General features: G+C 52.6%; 8 protein-coding genes across 8 annotated transcripts; 5 read left to right on the top strand and 3 right to left on the bottom strand.

Moving 5' to 3' along the window:
• Positions 1–295: 295 nt before the first annotated feature.
• LAESUDRAFT_631940 (uncharacterized protein) lies at positions 296–556 on the bottom strand (the record flags this gene model as incomplete). The annotated part of the gene is made up of 1 exon (XM_040903410.1): positions 296–556. A coding segment is annotated over one exon (261 nt), but the record flags the coding sequence as incomplete, so codon positions are not given.
• Positions 557–2,506: 1,950 nt separating this feature from the next.
• On the top strand, positions 2,507–4,023 carry LAESUDRAFT_725958 (P-loop containing nucleoside triphosphate hydrolase protein). The gene is made up of 7 exons (XM_040908926.1): positions 2,507–2,738; positions 2,795–2,927; positions 2,987–3,200; positions 3,253–3,340; positions 3,397–3,656; positions 3,711–3,742; positions 3,799–4,023. The coding sequence occupies exons 1-7, from the start codon at positions 2,606–2,608 to the stop codon at positions 3,815–3,817; spliced, it is 879 nt and encodes a 292-aa protein (XP_040764246.1). The 5' UTR covers positions 2,507–2,605; the 3' UTR covers positions 3,818–4,023.
• Positions 4,024–4,319: 296 nt separating this feature from the next.
• On the top strand, positions 4,320–6,356 carry LAESUDRAFT_653225 (uncharacterized protein; the record flags this gene model as incomplete). Its single annotated transcript, XM_040904404.1, has 2 exons — positions 4,320–4,444; positions 4,511–6,356. 2 exons carry the CDS (start codon positions 4,320–4,322, stop codon positions 6,354–6,356), a joined length of 1,971 nt encoding a protein of 656 aa, XP_040764245.1.
• Positions 6,357–8,496: 2,140 nt separating this feature from the next.
• Positions 8,497–10,838, top strand: LAESUDRAFT_725955 (uncharacterized protein). The gene is made up of 6 exons (XM_040908925.1): positions 8,497–9,362; positions 9,415–9,543; positions 9,619–9,714; positions 9,776–9,862; positions 9,915–10,085; positions 10,140–10,838. The coding sequence occupies exons 1-6, from the start codon at positions 8,556–8,558 to the stop codon at positions 10,719–10,721; spliced, it is 1,872 nt and encodes a 623-aa protein (XP_040764244.1). The 5' UTR covers positions 8,497–8,555; the 3' UTR covers positions 10,722–10,838.
• Positions 10,839–11,204: 366 nt separating this feature from the next.
• Positions 11,205–15,531, bottom strand: LAESUDRAFT_725954 (uncharacterized protein). The gene is made up of 25 exons (XM_040908924.1): positions 15,398–15,531; positions 15,232–15,327; positions 15,163–15,177; positions 15,079–15,109; positions 14,839–15,021; positions 14,678–14,781; positions 14,311–14,616; positions 14,184–14,263; positions 14,045–14,127; positions 13,815–13,994; positions 13,752–13,760; positions 13,536–13,690; positions 13,407–13,481; positions 13,325–13,354; positions 13,252–13,268; positions 13,072–13,193; positions 13,004–13,023; positions 12,895–12,953; positions 12,735–12,846; positions 12,451–12,679; positions 12,292–12,395; positions 12,166–12,235; positions 12,090–12,109; positions 11,962–12,035; positions 11,205–11,906 (listed from the first exon to the last, which is right to left on the bottom strand). Exons 1-25 carry the CDS (start codon positions 15,504–15,506, stop codon positions 11,499–11,501), a joined length of 2,691 nt encoding a protein of 896 aa, XP_040764243.1. The 5' UTR covers positions 15,507–15,531; the 3' UTR covers positions 11,205–11,498.
• Positions 15,532–16,859: 1,328 nt separating this feature from the next.
• Positions 16,860–20,330, top strand: LAESUDRAFT_653360 (ubiquitin conjugating enzyme family protein; the record flags this gene model as incomplete). The annotated part of the gene is made up of 16 exons (XM_040904413.1): positions 16,860–16,892; positions 16,948–17,118; positions 17,172–17,238; positions 17,283–17,366; positions 17,414–17,667; positions 17,718–18,131; positions 18,183–18,446; positions 18,499–19,188; positions 19,245–19,360; positions 19,418–19,432; positions 19,487–19,553; positions 19,606–19,647; positions 19,702–19,779; positions 19,837–19,933; positions 19,992–20,029; positions 20,085–20,330. 16 exons carry the CDS (start codon positions 16,860–16,862, stop codon positions 20,328–20,330), a joined length of 2,676 nt encoding a protein of 891 aa, XP_040764242.1.
• A 250-nt stretch (positions 20,331–20,580) lies between these two features.
• On the top strand, positions 20,581–21,934 carry LAESUDRAFT_679482 (mitochondrial carrier). Its single transcript, XM_040905699.1, has 6 exons — positions 20,581–20,721; positions 20,777–20,831; positions 20,885–20,985; positions 21,040–21,509; positions 21,561–21,588; positions 21,643–21,934. The coding sequence occupies exons 1-6, from the start codon at positions 20,651–20,653 to the stop codon at positions 21,917–21,919; spliced, it is 1,002 nt and encodes a 333-aa protein (XP_040764241.1). The 5' UTR covers positions 20,581–20,650; the 3' UTR covers positions 21,920–21,934.
• A 2,385-nt stretch (positions 21,935–24,319) lies between these two features.
• Positions 24,320–25,032, bottom strand: LAESUDRAFT_180780 (uncharacterized protein). Its single transcript, XM_040901476.1, has one exon. It carries the CDS (start codon positions 24,902–24,904, stop codon positions 24,395–24,397), a length of 510 nt encoding a protein of 169 aa, XP_040764240.1. The 5' UTR covers positions 24,905–25,032; the 3' UTR covers positions 24,320–24,394.
• Between the last annotated feature and the right edge of the window lie 1,240 nt (positions 25,033–26,272).

The raw sequence follows: 26,272 nt of genomic DNA, 5'->3' as shown, positions 1-26,272 counted from the left end.
ACAATGAGTGCTGGTTCCATTAAATATGAGGATGGTATCATAATAAATTGTAATGGTATACGAAATGTCGGTGTTCGAATCATGAAGCAACGGAAGGAAAGTGCGATCAAAGAAAGCATTGATGGCAAAAAAACACCGCTGGATCGAGATGACTCGATTTACAGTCCACTACAAAGATTTTGAAGAGCCTGGCGATCGGGAGGCGTCAGCTACGGATCGAAAGGTTCGATACATCACGTACCGTCAAGTTGGCGCGCCGAAGCTGGTCCTATTAATACTCGCTCAGCTGCGTAGCAAGCACAATATCCCCCAAGCACCCAATCCTCCCGTTCTCCAAATGCCGCTTCAGAGAATCACGCCGGCTGAACGCCTTGAAACACCCGCCGACCATCTGCCGACCCTTGTACACGCGGATTTCACTGATGCGCGGCACGATGCCCTGCTGCAGCGCGTCTTCAAGGTATGTCCCGCAGCAGACCCACTTATCCTTGAGGCGGTGTGTTTCCATGTGCCGCAGGACGTCGCCTTGGCGGACGTCGACGGGCGCGAAGGGGCAGCCGTCCACGGCACATTGGAAATTATTTTGGTAGAACGCGATGCAGAGATCGTCTACGCTTTGCCATGCGGGGGCGTTCCTGCGGCTCGCTGCAGGGGACGCGAGAGGCGGCGACGGGGATGTGGTGAGATCCGAGGAATGGCGGGGATGAGACAAGGAGGATTGGCGCCGATGCTCGAAGTGATCTACGTTTGTTGACGATCTTTGTTGCCGAGGTGAGAAAACGGAGCGGATTTCGCTCCCTGAATGGTTACACGCGCAGGAGGAGTCATAATAGAGAGGTGGAGATGGACTAGGTTCGAAGCTGATGGCACAATTAGTTCTCAACACAACGTTGCTGATGCAATCAGCCCACCTCGGAGATGACTGCGCAATGATCTGTCGCTCCGTAGATTCATCGCCTTCGTAGGATGAGATGAATCCAAAGAGCGGATCAGCAAACAACATAGATGTGGGCGCTGAGTTGGAATGATGAGAAGCGGGCAGCGCATCGACATCGATGTCCATTAAAGGGTGTAGAGATCGAGTCTCCAGATCTGAGTGTAGATACGAAACATCGGGATAGTATGGATAGGATTCATAAAGACAATCATCCGTCAGGCAATCACTAGGCGACACTAGTCAGCATAAATCATTTTGATCCTCCCTTAAGAGAGCACATACCTGTTCCATACAGCCGGTGGACATGCAAGGAGCTCAGCGTGCATCCCAGACGTCACAGTAAAACCGTGGGTCGCGAAATAATCAGACGGCGGAGGGACATTCAAACGTGGAGCCTCTCTTGCGGTGTCTTGCGCGACGTAGTATGTCGCTCCATTGAACTGTAAAAGGAGGCTGGCGTTTCGTGTCCAGTCGGTGGGCGATGAACCCAAGTCATCCATAAAGCTGTCTGGAAAACTGAATTGATCATAGTAGGTGGCGTAGTCCATGGTAAGGATATCCGTGGTGCAGAGGAGAGAAAGCTGATGCTGTCGATCTGGCCCATCAGATGCACAGCTGTGGCAGCTGTTATAACGAAAGTAACACGCGCTCGGTAGAATTTCCCTGTAGACTCTGGGACGTAGTATAGACCTTCCTTATGAGGCAATTCGCCCAAGTCGGATGTATGAGAGCATGGAGGAGGGGCGGGGTTGGGAAGATGATCCACGTTTGGTTTGCGTGTGCATCGCGGACAGCGTTTACAATGCGCTGCGTAGTGCGCTGACTTACGGATGCTTATCCAGATATCTTGATCTAATAGGGAGACTCCGGTCATCAATATAGCATGGCTGCAGCAGCGCGTGTAGGCTGCACGTCGCGGAGCTACCAAAAACACGATCACGTGATCGTATAATGGGCGTCTCTTCCTCCGACAGACGCCCGTTGGCGTCTGTTGCATAGCCTACTGTATCGGAGATGAGAAAGCGACCATCGCTTTTGCGGTGGTCGATATCAAATTCCTGCGAAAACATCGAGCATATAATCACTACTACTTCACATAACAGGATTTTGAAGATCCGTGTCAATGCGACCGCGACGGCAGCTGGAGAGCGAAGCAACCATTACTAGTAGCGTTAGCTTCATATCGATAAAGACTATCGTGGTGACAGACACATGCATAGGTTTTTGATTGAACTTGTACATGGACACAGTTCACGTTCAAGGCGGCCACCACATGTACAGCGTCAACGAGTGCCACGGTGGCGCGGCGCCACCATACCCGAGCCACACACGCGTCGTGTTGCGATGCGCGGGACAAGCAACTGTTCTTTGATTCCGCCTTTTAACGAGGAGGGCTGAGAATCGACCTTTCATATGTGAAGGATATATGAGACCTCTCAGCCATGGCAACTGCTGGTGTTGAACGTTGAGTACTTACTGAGCGCTTAGCGCTTAGTACTAAATATGGACCTCGGCGCGCATGAAGTATCATACTGAATGGTCCGGGCGCTTAGTGCTTGATATCCACCACTGGTCTTCACCCATGCCTTCAACTCGCCCTTCACTTCACAACCGCATCTCTCGTTGTATTTAGGTTGACAGAAAGTCTCCGAACTATCGTCCTCCAGCATGCACGACGAAAGCGAGATATCCATCGCCAATCTCACCTTCTCTCACTACCCGGGCGGGCCATTGTCGCTCGTGGATCTGTGCATGTACCTGCCGAAAGGGTCGCGCACAATTCTGATTGGCGCAAATGGAGGTGCGGATTAGTCACATCGCTGCTTGTGCGTTGCAGCAGGCCAATGCGCCATTAAGCGGGAAAGTCGACGCTCTTGCAGATCCTCGCTGGCAAGCGACTGATTCTCCATGAGGGCACCCATGTTCACATCAAGGGGAGAGATGTCTTCAGAAACTCTCCGCCTGGAGTCACCTTCCTCGGGACGGAATGGTCTGTATCTCCTATTCTGTCGCAATGGCCGGAGCTGCTGACTAGTCTATGCTCAATAGGGCAATGAACCCGGTTGTCCGTAGTGACATTATCGTTCATGACTTCCTGAACTCCGTGGGAGGGTACCGTCACAAAGAACGACGTGATCGCTTGCTTGATATCCTGGATGTTGATCTTGACTGGCACATGCACGCCATATCTGACGGCGAGCGGCGCCGAGTGCAATTGGTCATGGGTCTAATGTCCGATTGGGACGTCTTGCTCCTAGACGAGGTCTGTCAGTTGCGCACAGCCCATCTCAAAGTTGTTGATCTACGTCCTTCAGGTCACAGTCGATTTAGACGTTCTTGTCCGCCACAATCTCCTAGAGTTCCTCCAAGCCGACAGTGAACGACGTTGTGCAACCATCTTGTGTACGTATGGGGCTGTCTGATTGCGCCCACTTTGATGCGAGTTATGTCGCGCGCAGATGCTACGCACATATTTGATGGGCTGGATAGGTTCCCCACGCATGTCGCCCACATGCACCTGGGCACGTTCCTCTCACAGCCAACGCCCTGGCCTCTCACGCCGGACGTGGCGTCACAAGCTGTCTCGGTTGACCTCGGGCCGACACCATCCTTGTACACGCTCGCTCTGCACTGGTTGAAGGAAGACCGGGAGCGAAGACGAGAACTGGAAAAGCAGGGGCTCAAGATGCGGGGTGCGAGGGTAGGGAAGCCTGGCGAGGTACGCCCTTGACCCTCATAGCTATTGTGACGGAGCTAATGGTGCCATCTCCAGGTTCCCTCGGACTCGGAAACGTTCTACAAGAAGTGTGTGCTTCTCTTTACACTATAGAACGATCACTCATAGCGATGCAAATGCGCAGATACGATTACAGCCACTAGAAGTGACTAGTGAGACGCAGGATCCGTGTCAGAATTCAACCTCACAGCATCGAGATCACGGATAGATTGGGCGTTGAGGAGGGTGTGCGAGCAGTGCGCAGAGCGATGCTTGTCCTCGGGTGAGATGCGAGAAGATCGATAGAGTAAATACGATGTTATTAACATAGCTACGGCGATGGTCACCAGGGTCAAGCATGTATTCGACGAGAGCCAAGTGGCCTGAGCCCAGGCCCGGGCGCTTGAGCGTGTGAGCCAGCGGTCGCGCACTGATTTTTGCCGTATCAGAGTTGCCTTAAATATGTCGCTAACTTGGCCCGCAGTGCCTGGTCTCTGCCATCGTTGGTAACGTCGACGCCGTCGTTCTTTTGAGTGCCTTCACCGCTCCCAACGTGCTGGCCATCGCAGGGCACCGTCGTCTTTCTCCTCTTTTAAACGAGTCTGTCTCAACCCACACGCTCTTTCAGTCTTTTGTCTTCATCGTACCTTGCATCCCGCTGTCGTTATGGTCGCCCACTCTAGCTTTGCCTACCGAAACACGACCGAGAGCCGCAGGAGCTGCGTCACATGCACCTCGCCGCTTGCTGCATGCTCCTGCAGCTCATCCGAGGAATGCGTTCTCATAGACTTGTGCGTTGTGCTCCTCGTCTCCCGCGCTTGACTTGGCCCTGTAGCTGACCACCCTCGCATTGTCAGGAGCTGTGATGCGTGCCCTCATTACGAATGTATCTCTCAACAGAGCTCGAGCTCCGGCTCAAGTGGGATCAGTTCGGGCGCACTTGCTGGCGCTGTGATTGCCTGCGTCGTCTTTCTTGCCCTGGTGCTTGGCGCCTTCTGGTTCTATCGCAGGCGCTTACGGCAGCGGCGCCTGGCGGGTGCAGCAGTGGAGGACAAAGTCGATGCTCCGGCTCGCGCAGAGGACGTGCTCAACCGGCCGGACCCCAACGAAAAGGGAGAGTCCGAGCAGAGCACGGTCAGGTTCTATACAGGCGCCACTGGTGGAACGATCAACCTTGATCCCGAGTCGCAAGCAGGCTCCACGACGCATGCAACGGACGGACATTCTCGCAGCGAGTCAAGCACGGAGAACCCCTTCGGAGACAACCATTCCATCCAGACGACGTCCACCGGCACGCAGTCGAACGTCATTCCGATCGCATTCGTGCCCCCCGCCTCGTTCACCGATTCGCATCACTCCGGAGCTTCCTCGGGTCCTGTCCGTCCTTCGCGTGCTCCAGATCTTGATCTCGGCATGGAGCAGTCGCGCGACGCGCTGGCGGGCAAGTCGGGCGACGGACAGTCACAGCTGTCGGGTGTTTCTGGCATCAACAACCGCGCATCGTACTTGACCACGGGCAGTTTTGGCAGCGATTTCCTGAACGAAGCTCCTGTCATCGTCACCCCGACGCGCGGTGTAGTGAAACAGCACGTTGTGGGCCTTGTCAAGCCCGAAATGATTCGCACCTCACCTCAAAGCTCTCCCAAGTCGGGCAATACTCATCTTCGTGCGCAGTCAGGTTCGACCCGTCCTCCTGTACGTTCCCCTTTGGCTGCTGCAAGCTTCGGCCCCTCGGACGTTGTGGCTGAGATTCCTGAGGACGACCATGATGCCGTCGCACGCTCGGATCCGTTCGGTGATGAGCATTCGCTCCTCAATAGGGATGGCTCACAGAGGTCGCCCGCACCGTCCACGTCCACGTTCGGCACTCCTGATGCAACTAAACTCCAGCATTCTCGCTCGACGTCTGCACAAAACTCTAATGAGCCGGACGTACCGAGTGCTGGCAATCGTCCGCTGAGCACATATACGCAAGCAGCCTCCATCGTAGGGTCTGTCATTGGCGCCGAGATCAGCAGTGGAACTCGTGTGCACCTCGGGCTAGACCAATTTAGCACTCCCGCCACCGCTTCCAGCGGTGTCCTCAACACGCCGAGGACCCCGTACAGGATGACGAGCGCCAAGTTCTTGAACACGCCTCCGTCTGGGAATAGTGCACTGGAGCAGGAGCAGCAGCGTGCGATGCAGGACATAGACCAGTTCCAGGGGAGTCGGATGTCGCTTGCGTCTGTCGTCTCGACATCGACGCGTGCCGACTCGATACTCGAGAGCTTCCCATTCGTGCCACCATCTCCCATTTCGAATCGCCCTATCCGCTCTCCGCCCCGTTCCCCACTTGCGCAGCAGTCCACCGCCGGTAACAAATTTGCCCAAGTGCAGCGGTCGCCGGTTCGGGAGGCGCCTTCGCGCGAGAGCGCCCGTGAGGCTCCTGTCTCCCCGCTGCCACCGCCCCCAAGGCCGATGAACCGCAAGGCGCTTGGGATCTCCATGGCATCTCAATCGTCGACCGCATCGAACGGACTGAGCTCGTTCCCATTCCAAATTGATACTGGGATCTCAGAGGACGCGTCAAGTAATCCGGCTCCGTCGTCCTTCCCGGGCCGGCAACGGGCAAGCTTGGACACGCTTGCGCTGACGAGTGACCTGTCGTCATATCCGCTCAACTTTGAGAGGAACATGCCTCCGCCGCCGCCTCGCCCATGACCGTCGAGCGCTGCGCGTCAATCCACTCCTCGTCCGTCTCTCTGTCGCAACTAGCCTGAACGTTGAATTCCGTGGCGTACGTGGTGTACTTTAGACTGTGATTGCATTAGTGTATCGAATTCTGAATTACCCGCGCATCGCCAAGCTCTGCGACATCACTGCACTGTCAATTCACCCTCTCCCTTTACCCAATTGCCCTTGATACCTATGGACTTAGCCCGCCTTCAAATCTTGCTTGGTTGACCTGGGCTAGATGCCCTTCCTTGGACAGTGGTAGCTTCTCTCGTCGCTATCCCTCTCCTTGTTTCCGCTTCCTTCGTGCAGTATCCTACCTGGTCGACTATATATCTTATGCGACTATTTCCCTTATGCCCTTATGACGCTCCGCCATGTTCTCGTTCTGTTGTTTCCTGCCGTGTGCACGACCGCTGGTCGCACATTCCGTGCCGGCCGCGGTGCCGTCGTTGGGCTGAGGTTGTGGGATTATTTATTTCTGTGCTCTTATTGCTATTATTGATCCGAGTTTGTTAGCGAAGATGGACGCTGCTCTGTAGCATCTGTTCGATACCGTGACAGCTCAGCTGGAGACCGGATTGCTGAACTGCTCGTTCGTGTGACGGTATGGCGCTAAAAGAGCTGAAACGGACCGTTGACAATATAGCGTTGTAATTTGATGCACTCCTTTCTGCCCAGTACGACCCAGTCGGAGGATGAGAAGTCTTAGAAGCTGTGCGCCGCTTGATGCTATACATAATCTCGCAGTTCTTGCTGACATTAGTTCAGGCTCCCTCCTATCTATACACAGGGCATCTTATGACTCGTGTGACTTGTGCAGTTCTAAAGTGGGCCGATTACCGCGAGCCTTAGTGAAGGCTTGTCGCTTCTCGTCCGATTCTTTCGTTCCAACTTTTAACAGGCACTCCGTGACCAATGTACTTGCTCGGACAGTTGACTCCCAGCTCCGAATCTTTTCCGCACGCAGTGAACATTGCACTGTTACCCTCAGAAGCTAGCATTGGTGCCAAATGAGGGTTCGCTGACTATGCAGCGTTTTCAGTGCGTTAGTCAAGGCGTACTTGAGGCATTCGCTGTAGAATCCCTCTTGTTCTGCGGAAACTTCGCAGCCGTCGGTTCTAGCGGAGTTCCACAACGAAGGGAAGAGTTGAAATTCTGGGTAAGGCGGATCCTACACTGCGGACTATTTCACAGCTGGTACCGATACCAGACCGACAACAAACCAATTTCGTCTTAGAGCGAACTTTGCGCTGCACCCTTGAAATGTTTACGTCCGATTCTCGTGACACTCTCCGATAATCTGCCTGTATCAGGCTTCCATTCAATCTATAAATTGTCGATGTAGACTGACGCCAAGGCTCCCCTGCGCCATATCAAGCTACGGCAGAATGGACAGCGTAGCTTCTGGCAATGGATAGCGTCTCAGTTGTGGAGTATCCAGGGCAAGGGCTACCATTCAAAGCTTGTCTCACCAAGATGCCAAGGTCCAGGCTAAACACGGTTACAGATACCCGCGATCTTCCAGGTAGCCCATGAGTATCATTGAACGCGGCCGCCTGGAATGGGCCTCTCGTGATTCCAGGAACTACTACGTCAGGGAAAGAGCAAATTAATCATTGGTATTCGAAGAGCAAGCCTAGTGGCGTGAACGTATGTCATAAGTAACTCATACCGAGTAACTCGCATTTCGCTGTCAGAAGACGTAGAAGCATATACCTTGATCGACAGGCCGAGAAGAGTCTGCTATCGTTGGTGCAGGTACCCTAGTTTAAGCAATGACAACCAACCAGTTCATGTATACTATGTATAAGATATAGCACCCGGTGACGTGCGCTCTTTCCGAGGTCCGTATTTACGTTAACCGTGCCTGAATGGAATAAACCCACACAGTAAGCATGCCACATGCGGAGTTCCCTATAGGTCCACTCGAGGCTCCAATGATTATGTGAAATTGAGAAATAATGCGTTTCATGCTATTAGACGGCCTAGACTCCAAGCAGCGAGCGGGATCCCCGACTTGGCCGCTGCGCAAGTCGAACCACAACTGTTTCCAAATTGGGAAGCATCGGCGCTTAGCAAATTGCGGGTGGCGTCGCGGTGAAGCGTGGCCTCACGCTCTGTCTAGTTACAACAACACTAGTTTCGGTCGTTCTTGCAGCCAGCCCAGTTCGAGGATAGCAGCACATGATGGCGCCGAACGAAGTTATCGATCTCACTGGTTCAAGCCCTCCTCCAGAATACATCGAGCTCAACTCGGACGACGATGCCGAATACGCACCTTCAGCACGGGTTTTGGACTATGTCGCCTCCCAACCAGATAACGGCACCCGCAGATCTAAGAGGAGGAAGAAACGGGTGCCCAAAGCGAAAATGATGGAAACGCTCGAGGAAGGTGAGGTGGCCGACCCGCTGCTCGAGCAGCCTCGAGAGAAGAACGCGCTTGCTGTTGGTGGCGAGGAAGAATCCAACTTCAATGGCACCCCGGTTGCCCCGAAGGGGAAGAACAAGCCTGGTTCGCAGAGCAAGAGATCGCTCCTCGATCGTCTGAGCAGTCCGAAGCGGGACGTAGAGGAGGAGGAGGCAGGACGGCGGGAGAAGGGCAGTAAGCGGAGGAGGAGGAATGGTAGGTCTCCCGATCGGCGACGCGAAGCCAATCGGAATGACCAGCGTCGGTCGCGTTCTCCGGAGTTTAGACGCAAGGACATGGACTTATCCCGCTCACCGGCCAAGGACGAAGCGGCGACTCTTTTCTTTGTCGATCTGGAGAAGATCAAGGTTACTCTTACTTCCAAGCCTATTCAGCCTGCACCCGAGCCTGTGAATCCGAACGTCGGGCCGACACTGAATGAACAGCCTCCGTTGTTGCTCCCAGCTCACGTTTCTGTGTTCGGGGAAGGAGGCGTTGATCCCGTTGAGATACTACCTCCGTCAACTCCTGACTCCGAAGACGAAGGCTTCATTCAATACTTGGACTATGATGATAACAGAAGAGTACGTATATGCGCGTAGCTTGTGATATACTTGACGTAACATTCTGTGACAGGCTCCGGGCATGGTACGCTATTTCGAGACGGTGGAGGAGATCGAAAAGTCCGCCAAACCGAGGAAGATTGTCTGCAAGAAGTGTGGAGCAGAGGGCGAGCATGAAACGTCCGAGTGCCGTGTGATGATTGTCAGTAGGCCTTCTCCGGGAGGTCGGTCAAGAATTTGATTTCAGCTAACTCATCGTTGAATCCCTTCCGTCAAGTGCTTGACCTGTGGGGCTCGAGATGAACATCCCACGCGCAACTGTCCAATCAGTAAGATCTGTCACAATTGCAATATGAGAGGACATATCAGCATGGTCAGCATCAGCATTACGTATCCACATCCACATCATCTCATCTGATTTCCCGACGTCTTAGACGTGCCCCAACCGTCACAGTTCTCGCCGTGGCACGGACAACTATGATATTTGCGGTAGATGTGGGTCTGGGACGCACAGCACCAAAGTGGGTCGATGGCGCGCATATATGCATGTCTCTTGTCATTCACCATCTTCAGGAATGCCCCACGCTCTGGCGATTGTATGAGTACGTCGACAACGTGGAACGCCAACTTATCATGAAAAACCGTGAAGAGAAGCGGGCCCTCGCACTGGGACAAGGCGGCGAAGGCTACATCGCAACAGACGAGTGGTGTTACAACTGTGGCGGATCCGGTCACTTGGGTGACGTGCGTGATCATTTAGTTCGCTACATTGAATCTTCTAATCAAATTCTTTCACAGGATTGCCAAGCCGTTCCCCACGTAGGAGATATGCCACGCGAACCGTCCGCGTTCGGTTCATACAATACGTCGTCAGGACCTTTCGCTGACCTCACTGAACGGCCTCTCTCGCGTCCAAATGCATCGCGCCCACCACGCGATTGGGAAGCCGCGGGCTCTTTTGCGGACGGCTTTGGATTTATCGCGCCAATGGACGTTGGGAAGAAAGGCCGATTGAAGGAACGCGAAAAATTGAGGAAACGCGCGCGCGAGCTTGAAGAAGCGGAGGATGACGAAGATGATTGGTTCAGCAGAGGCCCGTCTCGGCAAAGAAATCGTGATGAAGGCGGTCGGCGGTCCTCGAACCGGCGTGGGGAAGACAGAAGGGAGTTCTCGAGGAGAGACGATGGACGGCGGTATGTTGACGGCCGCCAACGGAGGGCCTATGAGGGCGACTCTGTGCCGTCACGGGAGACAGATGTGATTCACATACGGGGTGCGTCTCGGTACGATGAGCGGAGGTCAGACAGGTATGACCGACCGCGAGATCGCGACCGAAGGGACGAACGAGGACCACGGTACAAAGGTAGTTATTCGAGGTGATCTCCATACAATGTTTGTCTATGGGTACTTTTGTGGCCACAATATGCTGCATTGCCTTATCATGCGTACGGGAATATCGACAGTAACAGCATCTAATACATTCTTGAAAACACTACGTTGCAGTGCACTAAATGCACACATAAAGATAAGACAAAACCTCAATCCATTTGCAACATCTCAATGCAGGTCGACTGACGAGCAGAAGCGATGTCACAAAGAGAAGGAGGATCCCCCGACGACACAAGCCGGTACTGCAGTAGCAAGGTCATCACGTCCCCAGGTTGCAAGCAGAGCCCGAGGAGCAGGGGCGGCAAAAATTAGATAACCAATAATAGAGGCGGTGCCTCCATAATAGTGGTTAAACTATTAAGAACAGATACTACACTTGATCTAAGCCAAAAGGCCAGAGTGGTAAGGAATCATAGTGTCCGGGTGGCCCTTATATACTTCCAAGCGGTAGCGCGCACGGACCAGCTTGTTTGGTTCCACAGCTTTTGCCAAATAAACAACAAGGGGGTAACAGCGTCCGACATGTATATTCGACTGAATAAATACATAAATACATAAATAACACTCCGTTTCCGCAGTACTGTACGTACTCTTTTCCTATTCCCAGTAAATAGCGAGGTAAAGCGGGAATCTACTCTAGATGATACAGTGTGGTGCGAGTACCTATCCAACTGATACAGAATGGGTCGATCGGCATACAACTTTCACAATAATATCTGGCACAGAGCGGTCCATGGGAAAGTCAAATGTTCGAAGGAGAGTGATTATTCACCAGATACCGAACGAAGGAGAGGAAGATGTCACAGTGGGGAAGGTTTCGGCGCCATATCCCACGCTCTGGAACGAGTGGACAGCGGTCGGACTTTCGAGAGAAGGGCTTCGATACTGGAATCCTGGATATGGCTGCGACGTGATGAAACCGAGACCCGTGTCGAGGCCTAGCATGCGGCCAAGATTGTCGTAGGCATGCCCAGTATCCTTCACGAAGTGCGTAGAGTTCGATGGCGTAGGCATCTTCTTGGGGCTACGCTCTGCGTGCTCATCGTCGGAGAACACGTCTCGCGCTGGACGCTTAGAGCGCGTCGGCGATGATGGTGCAGCAACAGGAGTCGTAGTAGAAGGAGATATGGTCCGATCCAGCAGATTCTGCACGACGCGAGCCATTGACCAGGTCATCTAAAGGTGGATCGTTAGTTGACCTCGAGCGAGGCTCGGAGCAACAATGGCTCACCTCAATGCGTCGAAGCGAAGCCATCGTAGACCGAAGTCTAGCACTCGAGATGTCGTCATGACGTAGAATGCTCACTGCGAGATGCATAAGTCAGTTTCTTAAGATATAAAGGAGAATGATATCCGTACATGTAAGCACATCAATGATTCTACAAAGTGGACGTTCAGATGTTGATACGTGTTGACACTTTACGAGGATACGTACCCAGTGGCAAATAGATATCCAGGAAGGAATGCTGACATGAACTTCATCGGCTGGTTCTGCATGACCGTCACTAGTGTGGGAACCACTTAGACTACGAACGAAACATGGGGGACAATGCGGGCTCACATATCGACGAGATCTGGCCAGCAGCGTCTCGACAAAGGCCTAGGGCCTTCGATTGCATCCCTTCAGGGCCCGAATAGAAGCCCCTTGACAGGGGGCCATGGACGCTGTGCATAAGAACAGATTAATTATCAGCAACTGAAATTCGATGAAAACACTCACAACGCTCGGTACAAGAGGATAACCGCCCACCAGTATTGAATATGAAGTTCCAGAACGCACGGGGGCGGTAAGACGGAAATTCTGGATTGATCGAATTGCAACGACGGCGGTAGCGATTGCCGCCATTGCGAGAGCCGGTACTCCAAGTGTTTGGCGCGTATCTCGAGGACAGATTCCACCGGCTGGGCGATGGCATACAGCTCGTCCATGATCGAGGCGATGATGGAAGCTTATCGACGATTAGCCAAACTACTGGAGCGCAATGCTAGTTGATTGAAACTCACACAATGCGCGAGAACCATTCAAGCAGAGGAGAACGGTCGTCTCGCTCACCTGTTCAGTGCGGAGAGCGAATTCATGCGGGAGAGCGTAGAAGACGGTATCCTCATCCCGAAGCTGGCACAGAGTAAGTCTGAGAATGGAAGAACGGATGTATTAGCTGACCTGGCTGGTGTCCACTGGAGGGGTATCGAAGTCGGTAGCGCGGACCGCCGACGGCCGACCTAGCCGCGGTGTCAGTGCAATGGAAGAGGAAATTGCTCAAATTCATTACCAAGAAGCACAGAAACATATCTAAAGATTGGTAAACACCTGTTTCGGCGTGGGATCAAAGCACCATACCTGTCGGCGATCAGACAGCATGCCCAGATTTGCTGGCGCATCTGCTGTTCATCTTTCGTGACTAAACCTGACGCCGGCGCTGTGAGATTGTACACAGCTCGATGGATGCCCAGGGACTCGGCCTGCCAAGTAAGAAACTCAACGCCTGGAGCTCTCACATGTGATTGCGTGATTACATACCATCCGGATGGCCATGCCTATAGGAGGAAGCAATCAGCTGATATTCGCAATGACGTGTCGCCGTGGAACTCACCAATGTACATCCAAGCTGCCTCAACGAATCCTGACGATAGACAAATCAGAGCCAGCTCGAATCCCGAGTCATGCATACCCACCCATGCCGACGCTGCGGTAGCCGAGAAGCAACAATGCTTGACAAAGTAGCGGGTGCGACTGACCAGCCGTCGAGGCTAGTAAACGAATTGGTATGAGATTCCATTCGTACTCGCTCACGAGAGACCTACCAATGAGTTTCAGTGATTCAACGGCATAATCGCTGCTGTCTTGTTCTCCAGACTGGGACTCGATATGACGAGAGGCGACCGAAAAAACTGCAAGCAAAAGAGCGTCGAATGATATTCTTACAATCTCCGATAGAGCAGAAGAGCCTTGAACACCGCTAGAATAGATGCAGAATTACGTGAGATGCTGAGGGATTGGAGCATGGGGACAGAGCAAACCTATTCAGCCTGTGCCGTTTATAATTTAGAAAAAGCCGGGCGAACTGTGAAGAGGCGACTCACTTCTGATTATACAATGCTGTGAAGCAAGCCCTATTGATGACAGGGAACATGGGGTGGACATATGAAAAGAATGACTGTATGAGGCTGTGTTGTTCTGGCTCCGCAGGTAGGTTGGGTAGCATGGAGGAAAGGTCAGGAATCTGATCGATTCTCCTCTCTGCCAATGGCCAAGGGCACTCCCTGAGCACAAAAAATGAGCAAACGCAACAAAAACTGCGACTACCGCTTACAATTGCTGCTCGCGTCGGCCTGTCAGGATCCTCTGGCATTGGGACAGGATCTGCAACCCGCTGATGCGGTTGGCAATGCGCATCTACATCATTCTTGTTGGTCACAGAAAAAGAGCCCGTGGGTGAAGAAAATAGTCACCTGCGTATCCTGATCGACATACACATCCTCGATCTGAGGGGGCATCTTGATGTCTAGATCATCGGAATCGCCAGATTCACCTGTTGTCTCCGGTTAGATGAGCACGGTGAAACACGAAACGACGCACTGTCGATCTTCTCCAGACCCTCAAGGCTATCCCATCCCATCCGATCAACGCCAGAGGAAGACGGAAAAGAAGCTAGGGAGGACAAGGAAACCATCGGAGAGATAGGATGGGCTTTGGAAGGGAACGCAATATGGTTCGACATCAGCGGGAACGAAGCCCGTCTGGTTCTGGGATCCGGCGACGAGATTCCAGCATTACCCGTGTCGGTGGCGTTCTGCGGAAAGTTCGATCCAGGAGCTCGAGGTAGAAGCAGACGCTGCAGATTATCTTGCCAACTGCTGCTCGGACTCACTAAAGCCAGATTGTCTAAGATCCGTCCATCAAGTTTAACGCTTGCTCTCACAAGAGGGGGAAGATGTCTAGTTACCGGATCGCGGAGGGGATACCTGATTGCTCTTCGAGGAATCCGAGATGTCCTCACCAATGCCTGTCATTATCGATGCCAGAAAGTCTTCCTTCGTTGAGCCGAAACTGTTATCGACGCATTAAATCATACGATGTCAGTATCATGCGTCGTATAGAACTTACGGGTGTGCGACGCGGCCTTTCGGCCCAAACGGCCCAACGTCGACTCTCTGGATGATCTGACTAGCCAGCTGATCCTGAGATAGATCCTGGAGAAGACCGCGAGCACGTGGATCATCCGAGCCGATGATAGTGCCTAAGAGCGCTTCGACTTGATGCAGGCGACGCTCAATCGCGAGTATGTATCTAACGAACAGCGGTTGTTCAATGTTTTGCCTGAACATAGCATACGCTACTGCTCACCCTTTTGGAGGACCTCTCTTGTGGCTCGGGCCTGCAGAGCCGCTGAGCCGCAAGATCAATCTGACTGAGCCTGCTAGCACTCACCGGCATATGTGCAGGCTAAGCGATGTTGTCAGTCATGCAATGCGTTGAAGGGAAACAGGCAGCACGTACAGAGACCCAGAGCCACACACCCTCGGCAAGCTTGCTTGGTTGAAGCAGACTTGTCACGTTCGCACTTGCTTTTGGTTCGGCGACACTGATCGCAGGCTGCATAGACGATAAGGAAGCGAGAACAAGTGAGCGTCTGGCATGCGCGAGAACCAAAGTCTGCACGCACCGCGCGTGCTCCGTCGTCGTGAGGCGCGATCAACGCTCGCATGCCTCTCAGAAGGACTGTTGAGCCTCTCCTCATCGGAGGGCTCGGAGTAAGCAGCGTGCAAAGACATGGAGGGGGGGACTCAGTGGCGAGGTGCAGCTCGAAGGCAGAATAGGGAGGGTTATATGGCGCTGGACCGGCCAAATTGTCGGCTCCGGGACGCACTTCGCGGAGCTCCACGCAATCTTGGGATGGAGGTTTCGGTGATTGAATCGCAGCTCGTACCAAAACTTTCTATTACGGTCTCAGGCCTCAGAAGTGGACCCTCGTCCCAGAATCTGGTTTGCAAAACAAAGTCCGCAAAAAGTGTGACATCGAACCTATTTCACAGGTTCGATGTCACACTTTTTGGGCGGAAAGTCCAGTTCGTAGATGGAAATGCGAATCGAACCGCCGTCTAGATGCATGAGACGTGACGTCACTGCTTATTTCTGATTGTCGATAAGAGTTTGCGCTACTGTGGATGCCGAGCCATGCTGACGGTGCAATCCAATTGCAGAAGGTATCTGCGCGAAGTCAAATGAGCGCTGGGGAGTTCATGTCCGCGCTCTCTGTGCGGGGCTCATGCGGCCCTGAGTCACCTGCGCCGTCCGCCTTTCCCGAAAACAAACGCACCGCACGGGGCTGTCCGCCCCTATCGAGACCGATCCCCCAGGCCGGCGCTTGCTTGCTTGCAGGGGGATGTCGTCTGATGTATAACATGATTTGTCAAGAAAGATGATTTCGCATGTTCTGCATGCAATCCCGTCGCACAGCCGGCTCGGTTAGTCACTCGATACTCGACGAATGGGATACGCACGATCAGAGTATATACATATAAGATTTAATCCATGCGCCGCACTATAAGCGGTCTGGCTGGAGCTTACGCAGCAAAAAACTCTTGAGGTCCGCGGCGAGAATGCCTTCCAGATCCCGTGTACGAAGTAGCTTGGGACGAAGCGGAGTGGAGTTGCAATTCGTTAATGCGAATGCAGTCGAAGCCATTTTCGTGGACGAGCAGGCTGTCTCGTTTCTGATCGAACGAAATAATAGCTTTCACCAATCAGGATGCCGAGAAGTCCGTATGGCTGGACTTCGGGAGCCAGTTCTAAACTGGACAAGCGGGTCCAATGCCTCTCTAGGCGCAAGTACCCAAGCCAATGCCGGCATGTGGTTGCTCGGCGCCTTCTACGCTGCTGATCAGATCTGAGAAGAGCAAGGGCCTGAATTAAGTGGAAAAGAGTTCAGAGCGAATGCGACGAGCAGAAGATGCGAGTCTCGCAATGCAAAAAGGTTGCAGCTCAAAAACAGGCTGCAAGTTCTGCCCGTGAGCAGCTCCTGCCGTTTCGGGATATGCAGGTCTCGAAACGCGCCCGCGTGCAGCGCGACCATACCTTCGTCTCTGTATGCACTCTACTCGTCTTCCACGGTAACCTTCTCAGCGATGGAGAAAGAGGTAGTGCAGCTCGTGGAGATGGTATGGCTCACATCATGCTCTTTCGGTACCCGAAACCTCACATTCTCCGACGTAGGGCGCGACCGCGGCCCAAGCGCGAGCGGCATTGAAGAAGTATGGGGATGTCATGCAGGCAGCCGAACGCATATTTGATGGCGGCTTTGACCACATTACTGATGAGGATGATGGTGACGTGGAGATGAGTTCCAACGACGCGTCGGATATGCAGCCCAAGTCCAGGATGATCGTACGCGCCTCCTGACATCTCGCTGTGGGCCATTCACTGATTAGCATGGCCAGACGCCTGATGATGATGACGGGACAAACGAGGCCATAGACGAGGATGACGCTGAGGACGAAGGTATGCGTGCGTTTGATCTTATGCGGCGCCTCGCTCATCATGCATGATAGTGGAGGACTTTGCCGATTATGACTCGGACGATAGCATGAGGCCCGCAGCTGTTACCGTCTCCTCTACTGCCGATCCATACGCAGGTGATAATCTACGACATCCTCCTTGACTAATGCTGATGTTCGCACAGGCATCTTCTTCTCAAAAGACCGGCGTGAAGAAGTCATCGAAGTGGAGGAGGAACCGGAGGTTGTTTTTGTGCCCGAAGCCAATGAGCAAGTCACTCTTATGACTCAGGGACAGTGGATGAAGGGCTGCCCCGAGGGTGGAGAGCAAAGCTTCCTTTTCGGTCTCTATAGGGAACTCAGCGAAGGCGAGTGCCGCTGTCCTCATGGTTGTGGTGCGTCTGTCACCAGGAGAAAGCAGGATTTCTTCTCGATATTTGTGAGTTGATTCGCTGAGAAGCATCCGCAAACGTCTGACCGCTCCCTCAGGCCGAATTTGATACCTATGTGAAACATCTACAGAAAATCGTTCCTCGAACATGCACCAAGTGTAGAAGAACGTTCTGTTTCGCTTGTGGAGAGCCCATCGCTGTAGATTCTACCAAGTCACTGCGCTCTCCAACAGAGGATTTATCTTTATTCCATTGCTCCAATCTACAGGGTGTCATTCTCGGCATAGGTCTCGCTATGCTGGAGAAACTGTTCATTGGGCAGTCCCAGGATGTTCCAAGCAGTCAAGGGGGAAAAGTGACGGGTGGGAAAAGGCGGAAAACTGAGACTGTACCGCTACAGGTGTTGCATGATCACGACGAAGACGAGGATGAAGACAACTATTATCCTCCAGTCGGACAAGGGAAGAAAGCGAAGCTTGGTGTAGGTTATGCCGGAGACATAAGAGAGGATGTAAGTTGAGCCGTATTCTAGTATGAATGTCGCTGACATTCTGATATATAGACGTCGGGGCAACTTGAGGCATTAATGGCGCAGCGGGCGAATGATGAGAAGCTTGCGAACTTGCTTTCAGAGATTCGCGTCTTCCTGCCTTCTCTGCGTCGGCCTGGAGGAGCCCGAACAAGTGACTACCTCGTCCACCCAACTGCTCTGGCGCATCTCCGCCGACGATTCAACTTCGTCAGCAGTCAACTGCTACGGAATGATTCGCTGGCTGATATGTCTGACCGATCTGTGTTGTATCTAGAGTTGTTTGAATGGCTTGAGGTATGATTATCCTTGTGCCATGCATTGGCACATGTTGATTGACTATCTCCAGACGATTTCTTGTCACGAAGCGTTGGCTAGCATGATGGCTATGCCCATCATGGTTGTTGCATCCGTTAAGACCGTTGCCGGAAAGAAGATGCCGACGAAAGGGAGCCCCAGGATCCGTGAGCGTGCAATTGTTTACGAAGGCAGCTCTGGGCCACGGGAACTTCTTGAAGCGATCGTCATTCAAGCCTCTGCGGCTCTTAAAGGTCTTGAGGGACCGAAGCAGGCCGAATCGGAGGCGGAAATGACGGAGGAACAGAAGCGGATGACCACTGATGACAAGGGCAAGGCACGGGACAATGGGCGCACATTGTCCGAGGAGAACACCAAACTGCTTAGCTTCTGTCAGCGCATACTTGCTACTGCCAAAGCCATCGATCGTTCTCTCGGTGAGACGAAGGGAGACGCGTTCGTTCAGAGATTACATGCGAGTCTCCCAAAAATCCCTGGCTCTTCTCACGCAGACAACCCGGAGGTCCAGGCTGGGGAGACGGAAGAAGACACTATGAGGGCCTATGTAAAGTGGGCGAATAGGGTGCGCTTCGAGTACTGTGATTTGACAATTCCGCCGTCCGAGGCGCCAGCGCCAAACACCGACGACCCGACACCACACTACAAATTCTATTTCAACAATGAAGCTCGTATGCTGGCAAACGCCGACATTCCGAAACGTTCTCTTGCCATTGCAAAAGAGGTGCGTCGACGATGTTATGCGCGTTCCACAGCCGAATCATGACTGGTATTCTCCAGCTTGCCGTGCTCACAACCAATTTGCCCGTTGCCTGGAATTCGTCGATCTTTCTGCGGGTGGACGAGACCCGTGTGGATGTCATCAAAGTTTTGATCACTGGTCCCGAGGGTACTCCGTATGTTTCAACATAATCTTCTAGCTCTCGCTCCGCTGATCTTCAATACCCGCCCAGTTACTATAACGGGTGGTAAGCGCCTTTTGCTGCGCGTTGGGGTTCCGAACTCACCGGCGGCCACCCCAGTTATCTGTTCGATGTGTTCCTTGGACCAAGCTATAATCAGTCGCCTCCGAATGTCAAATATATGACGGTAAGAATGAAGACTATCTACTTCGCGAAGCCCCTGAAAACGGTGACTGCAGACCAACGGAGGCAAGTTCCGATTCAACCCAAATCTGTATGCGGTTAGTGCGGTGATTAGAACTCAGCATGTGGCGTGGTCTCACCTTGACCATTAGGATGGAAAGGTCTGCTTGTCTCTCCTCGGGACATGGACCGGTCCTGGATGGGTAGCAGGCAAGTCAACCCTGCTTCAGGTACGTCGACCGCCGTACCGGAGCCTTTTTGGCCTGTGACTAACGGTGTCTTTGTAGGTGCTCATATCGATCCAGTCAATGATCCTTTGTGAGGAGCCGTATCTGAATGAACCCGGGTGGGCACAAAGTGCGGGTACTCCCCAGTCACGCGCATGTGAGCAATTCGCCCAGTGCTCTTTTTAGACATCGGGTTCACCTTCACGCTCGTGCAGACTCGGCCAATGTGCGACGAATGGTGGTCAAGACTGCGGTAACCCCTTACGGCCCTTGTATCCTCATGAATCGTACTAATCACCTTCGTATAGATGTTGGGAAACCTGAAGAATCCACCGGAACCTTTCGAGGATGTCATTCGGACTCACTTCCGTCTCAAAGCACGCTCGATCATGGCGCAGCTCGACGATTGGCTGGCACAGGATGATGGCAAGCTTACTGATGATGGTGGGTACAGTGCTCACAAGACGACAGCGACGGGAAGCTCGAATGGTTTCCAAGCCGATGTGCAGGAGCTCAAGTCGTTGCTGACGCAGCTGCAGTCCGGCACTGCTTAGCTTGCGGACAGATTGACGTGTTGCTTCAGATGCATAGTCTTTACTACTTTCTTTACCACGGGCAAGTGTCGGTGAAATTTATATATTTTCGTACGGACGACTTTCATGTGTTCCCGTCGAGCCGGCGAGATGTGAAATGTGGCTGTGATTGGTGAGACGCTGGGGGCCCATGTGATTTCTCCGCATGCCACGGAGTTGTCCGCGGCCGATCATGATTACCGCCGCGTGGCTAGCGCGCGGATTGAGTGCGCCTCTTGCCTTTGCCATATATCCTGTTGCTCAACGTTCAACCCTGGTGTGATTGAGAAATCTATACCATAATGCCTAGCGATTCGGTTATCCATGCTGTGGCTGGTGCGGCTGGCGGCATCATAGCCATGTCGGTCTCATAGTGAGCCGCTCTTGAGTAGCCTGCGAACGCCGTTGGTGACAAATTGCGACGACAGTCCCCTCATTTTCCTCTCAACTAGAGCAGCCGTAGAGACGAAGAAGGAGCATAAAGTGAGCCGGCAAGAACCGTGTCTGCGAGCTGCAGTGACAGAGTGTTCGGGCAGTCAACCTATGAAGCGATTATAGATGTTATCAAACGCGAAGGCTTCCTCGGCTTGTACAGTGGCCTCAACTCCAGCCTCCTGGGGATCGCTATCACGAACGGGTACGTAACAGTCGTCGCAGGTCAACAACTGACATTTCGAGCCGCGTCCATCAGAGTCTATTATTACTTCTACGAGCGGTCGCGCGGTGCCATACTCTCCTCTAGAGCAGGAGGGAAGGGACTGAGCACTACCGAGTCCATGCTGGCGGGACTCATCGCCGGTTCCTCCACCACGATCATAAGCAACCCCATCTGGGTGATTCAGACGTCCCAAGCCGTCCAGTCGATGAGCCAGTCTTCATCAGCAGAACCCGGTAGTCCGAAGCCCAAGCGCTTAGGCATCGTTCAGACCATCAAGTACATTCTTCGAAAGGGTGGTATTGGGGCCTTCTGGCGAGGCATTGGGCCCGCGTTGATCCTTGTTGTCAACCCTATGTTGCAGTATACTGTCTTTGAGCAGCTGAAGAACATATTGGTGAGGCGCAGGACGGCTCGATTGCGAGCAGCCGGTCCCGCAGCTGCGGCGGCCATTGCTGTCCTGTCTGACTGGGACTACTTCCTTCTTGGTGCCATCTCGAAACTAGGTGAGCGTGAAGGATGTTATCGTTGCACTCACTGGTTGATTCGCAATTCAGTGGCTACATCGACGACATATCCATACATGTGAGTACCGTGGTTTCCGTGTAGTCACTCGCATTAAGATGACCCGTTGCGCAGCGTGGTCAAGAGCAGGCTGCAGGCGGGACAGGCGCATGCGCTCAAGTACAAGTCCTCGCTCGACGGCCTGCTGACCATCATCCGGGAGGAAGGGATCGAAGGACTATACAAGGGCGTCGGTAGTAAATTGCTGCAGAGCGTTCTGACCGCAGCTATCCTCTTCATGGGCCAGAGAAGGATCTATGAGATCACGAAGCAGGTAGGCGAGATACGCATATGGTGTGAAGGTGGCGCTCAACTAGATTCAAAGGCTGTTTCCCCTGTGTTGATTAAATAGATCAGTCGTGCTAGCAGAACACTTTATGCCTAATATACCAGGAACGCTTGTTCCAGAGTTTGTTTTAGTGAGACTGAGCACTAACACATAAGGAAGACTCCCCTGTTACGGATAGGCAGGCGCTCCATGTCGGACCTAACAGGGGGACGGCTTTTAGCCCCCGGCCAAAGTCGGTCCAGTTGCCCAGCACCAGCCGTTCGCACGTGGAAGGGACGCTCACTGCAGCCGATAGTTGGCGACATTCCGTCTTTCTGAGAACATGTAGAGAGCCACTTCCGTTACGCTATTGCTCATGAACTATCAGGAGTATGATGTGTCATGCTGATCAGCCACAGCCCAGCCACCGCCGTGCCACGCGATTCAAGCCCCGCTCTAATCGCTAATCGGACGACCTCCGCTCGGTCTTTGAAAGCCGCAGTCCAAGAGGAAGCAAGTAATTATTAATGACAACTGCCTTTACAACATTGATAGAACTGTATATAACTGCTGCCTACATGAAATGATAGGATGTCAAGGAAAGGAAACTCAAAAGAAATCCAACACCCTTCTCATAATAGGAATCGCTACTTTTTTTTTGCAGTGGATATGAATGCAGAAGTGAACAAATTAATAATTAGTTTTAGCATAGACTGTTTACATAATTGGCGCGTCACGTGCGCAGGAGCAAATATGGCACAGGGTCAGGTAGAGTGCGCAGGGCTGGTACTGCTTCGTCGAATGTTGCGATACTGTAGATCTCATGCTTTTTCCCGTCAATTTCATGCTACGGTGCAAAAAGCCACGTCTCACGAACACAATATTCAAGATATGTATCTTTACCCTGTCGATCAACTGAACCCCGCTATCACCACGAGGCGTGACAATTCGCCGTCATCCTCTGAACCCGCGCAGCCGACACCTTAAGCGGCCGCGATGAAGGGACGTTTTCGTATTAACAAATCTGCTACTGCCAAGGATACCTGTGGGTGCCGTCAATATGCACTTTGGGGCGTTAGGATGAAGAACTGTGACCGATGGAACTGCATCTCTACTCTTTGCTCGGACATCGCACGACGATAGTAAGCATTGTCGGTCGGCTTCATGATTATCGCAGCTTTGTGAGGAACTTTCTGTGAGCTAATGCCCGATGTCGAATAGATTGTTCACATGTGCAGCGACGGCTGAGCGTCTGGAACCCCGGAATAGCTATCATGGATAGCGGGCAGTGGCATCGCTCACAATGGCTGCAGTATGTACGCATATCAAACACCATCCGCGTCGTTTCCCATGCTGATTTCCCCTTATCACGTCCTTTCCAGCCAAGTACGATGGCTCTCCGGTGCAATATCACCCGGTTGGTTGTAGATGAGACCTATCCTTATATTGACGGCTCTTCTGTGGCAATTTGCTGGCATGAGTACCAGAAAAAAACAAGGGGCCACGAACGATGGCCAAACCGAGATTTCTCCTCTTCCGTGGTCGGTATTCACCGCGGTTGTCCAGCTTCACTACTCACAGTCTACCTCAGGTATCAGCATTGAAGCACACGGCTTGCAGGGTTTTGTCGGTTCCTCGACAACTTGTCACGTCTTACGCTATCGATGGTGTTCAGGCCCTCGAGGGACCAGAATCTCGTTATCGACCATGGATTTGATACTTCTCACAGCATATCATATTGTTCTTCGCAGTAATCGGCAGAAGAACATACATTCGCCGTGAACAATACGAATGGCACGGTTTGGAGCGAAGTCCGGATGGACTACATTCTGTTCATCTCAGGCCTGGCCGCTATATTTCAGCTCTTCGCCGTCCATGACAGCCTCACAGACGTCCTCTGCTTTGTCAGCATCCTCCCCACATCATCGATGGCTCCTTCTGCAAGCATGACTTCCTCCGTCATACCTACGTTCACGGGCGACCCAGCAGTACTATCGTGGAAGGCGCTATCGACGGAGCTGTTGCTTCGTTGCTGGGACTCACTCCGTGTATCTTCTACGCGTGTGGGCAAGGAATCTTTACGAATATGAGTCCGAGTGAGATAGTTTCAGTAATGCTCGGTCACGTTATGATCATTCTCGAGAGTGGGAATGTTTCACCCCTTCGCATCATGGAGTGAAGATGACGTGCCCATTGCGCATAGTACCGAGAAGCCTCCTTCTCACATCATACAATGGAAACAGTTGTTTTCGAGATCCGCCGCACTTTCCGTCGTGATTGTTCACGGCATTGGCGGTGGGCGCCATAGCTCTGCGCGAGGAGATTCCGATATCTTTCAAGGTCCTGCTGTCCGCGGTGGAACAAGCGACGGGCGGAGTGGCCGTTCTGTTGCATATCTTACAGCATAGCGGTTCGACCTTTAACGCAGGAGATATTCCACTAGCCCAACTCTGAATAATCGATTTGTATATCGCTCGTAGTTACATATATGATAGCGATAGACTGATCTCGAGGGACATCTGCTCTCCGACGAGTCGATGAACTGATTGCTATTAAACATCAGCATAAGAGAGGGCAAAACGCCGTAAAACGTCGTCTGGGAAACTCCGCGTTGCCGATCACGGGATGAGATCCAGCAAATTCGAGACAGACATCGCACGACATTCTAAACAACAGAGTTGAAGAGCATAGGCTCTGAACTGAAGCGGCAGCATGGAGAATCAAAATTCTGGCACAGCAGGATACATCACAACGTATACGGAAGCGATACGCACGAGGTAGAGTGGTCGTGACACAAATCAAAGCAGGCCATCCTTCGACGATCTTTGCGCATTGATTGTAAGTGCGTGAGCCATCCAAGATGTGGTGGACAGAGGGGGGAAAGTGCGACGAGCATGGGCCTCTGGCAATTCGCGTATTTCGGGTGACGAAAAGACGGCTTTGAATCGGACCTTTGGACGGGAAAAGTTGCTGAAATGGCAAATAGTTTCCTGCGCCAAAGTGAGGGGTCCTAGCTGTTGTTTTTGACACAATTAAAACGGAGAATTCGATAAATGCACGTGCTAACATGTTCGACCTTTCCTTCAGCCGTCACCATTCAACGACATCTGTCCGCCGGACCAGATGCTCTCGTTCTATCGCTCCGGTACTTCCCTGCACCGTACTTTCGGAGACTACGATGCTGCCGCACCCCGGATGCCGCGTGAAGCTGGCATGAAGCACGAGGCTACGGAACTTCTCGCGCTACGTTTGCCGCCCGCACTCGCGGCCTGCGCAATCCGTTAACATCGTCTGGATGTATTTCTGAGCTTCGCATGATTCCTGCATGATATCTGAGCCTCTGATATTCGCTTTGGTGCCTGTATTCTCACCGTTTATTTCCGTCAATTCGATGCAGGAGCGCCTGCGGTTCATCCCGGTTCGATTGAGGCCAAGAGGATCTTCAAGGGCATCTGATGGTCTACATGGAGTTTTGAGTGGCTGCGGTGAGTCTCTGCGGTGTAGAGCGTCGGATTTGACGAGAATTCACCCAAGATACACACTTACCCTTTCAGGTCATAGTGGATTGACACGAGGGTACGGAGCGTTTGATCGACTGCTCGGGACATCAAAGAGCGGAGCCAGATTTGCTTTGGATCCGCTGCTTCTCGATATACATATGCTTCTCGGTCTTCGAAGGTTCCGCTTGACTGTCAAATCTCGATTGAGAAAAGGCGCTTACGTGTCACGGATACCTCAGGCTGAACTTTAACGTTGCAGTTCAGCCGCCACCGCAAACGTTATCGTTTATGGCCTCTTCCATATACTCGTTTCTCCTTTGCCAAATTCGACCATAGTCTACTTCGCCAGGTGGCCGATGATCCAGCGAACGTGGTCGTCGCGATGCAGGTACGCCCGAAATCTCACGAATTCATCATAGAATCTGGCAATGTTTACGAATGTTCTGTCTAGCCGTGTGATAGTTCTCACCGTCGGAAGAAGAAATACGTATCAGCGATTTACATATGTACGCTGATGGTCGTGCTACGTAATTTGTAGCCCAATTTGTTTACAGACGGACCCGAGGATTCGGCGCCGGAGCAATGAACGTATTGGCTTCAATTTTCAGAGACTAAGGGCCACAAGTACTTTTGTATGTCCAACTCGGTGAACATGAACTCGTGAGTCTCCAGACTTTTCATACAGTGCAATGAGTTCGTTTCGCCTCCCTTAGAGCGCTCTTATGTTAAGTTTGCGATTCAATCCGCTAACACTGGCGCTTTATCGCAAGAGAAATGGAAAAGAACCAGTGGGAAGTCTTACTGATACTGTTGTTAGAATTTTGCGGCACGCCGCAAGCAAGTCACGCCGGCGACCCGCACCGTAGGGCTCGTTTAAATTGGTCCGCATAATTTTGCATTTTTTGTGTCAATGAGAAGGCTGTTAACGTCTCAATTC

Source organism: Laetiporus sulphureus (genome assembly GCF_001632365.1).
Source record: "Laetiporus sulphureus 93-53 unplaced genomic scaffold LAESUscaffold_20, whole genome shotgun sequence".
Lineage (NCBI taxonomy): Eukaryota > Fungi > Basidiomycota > Agaricomycetes > Polyporales > Laetiporaceae > Laetiporus > Laetiporus sulphureus.
The sequence above is the reverse complement of the archived record's forward strand: the minus strand, read 5'-3'. Positions and strand labels throughout refer to the sequence as shown.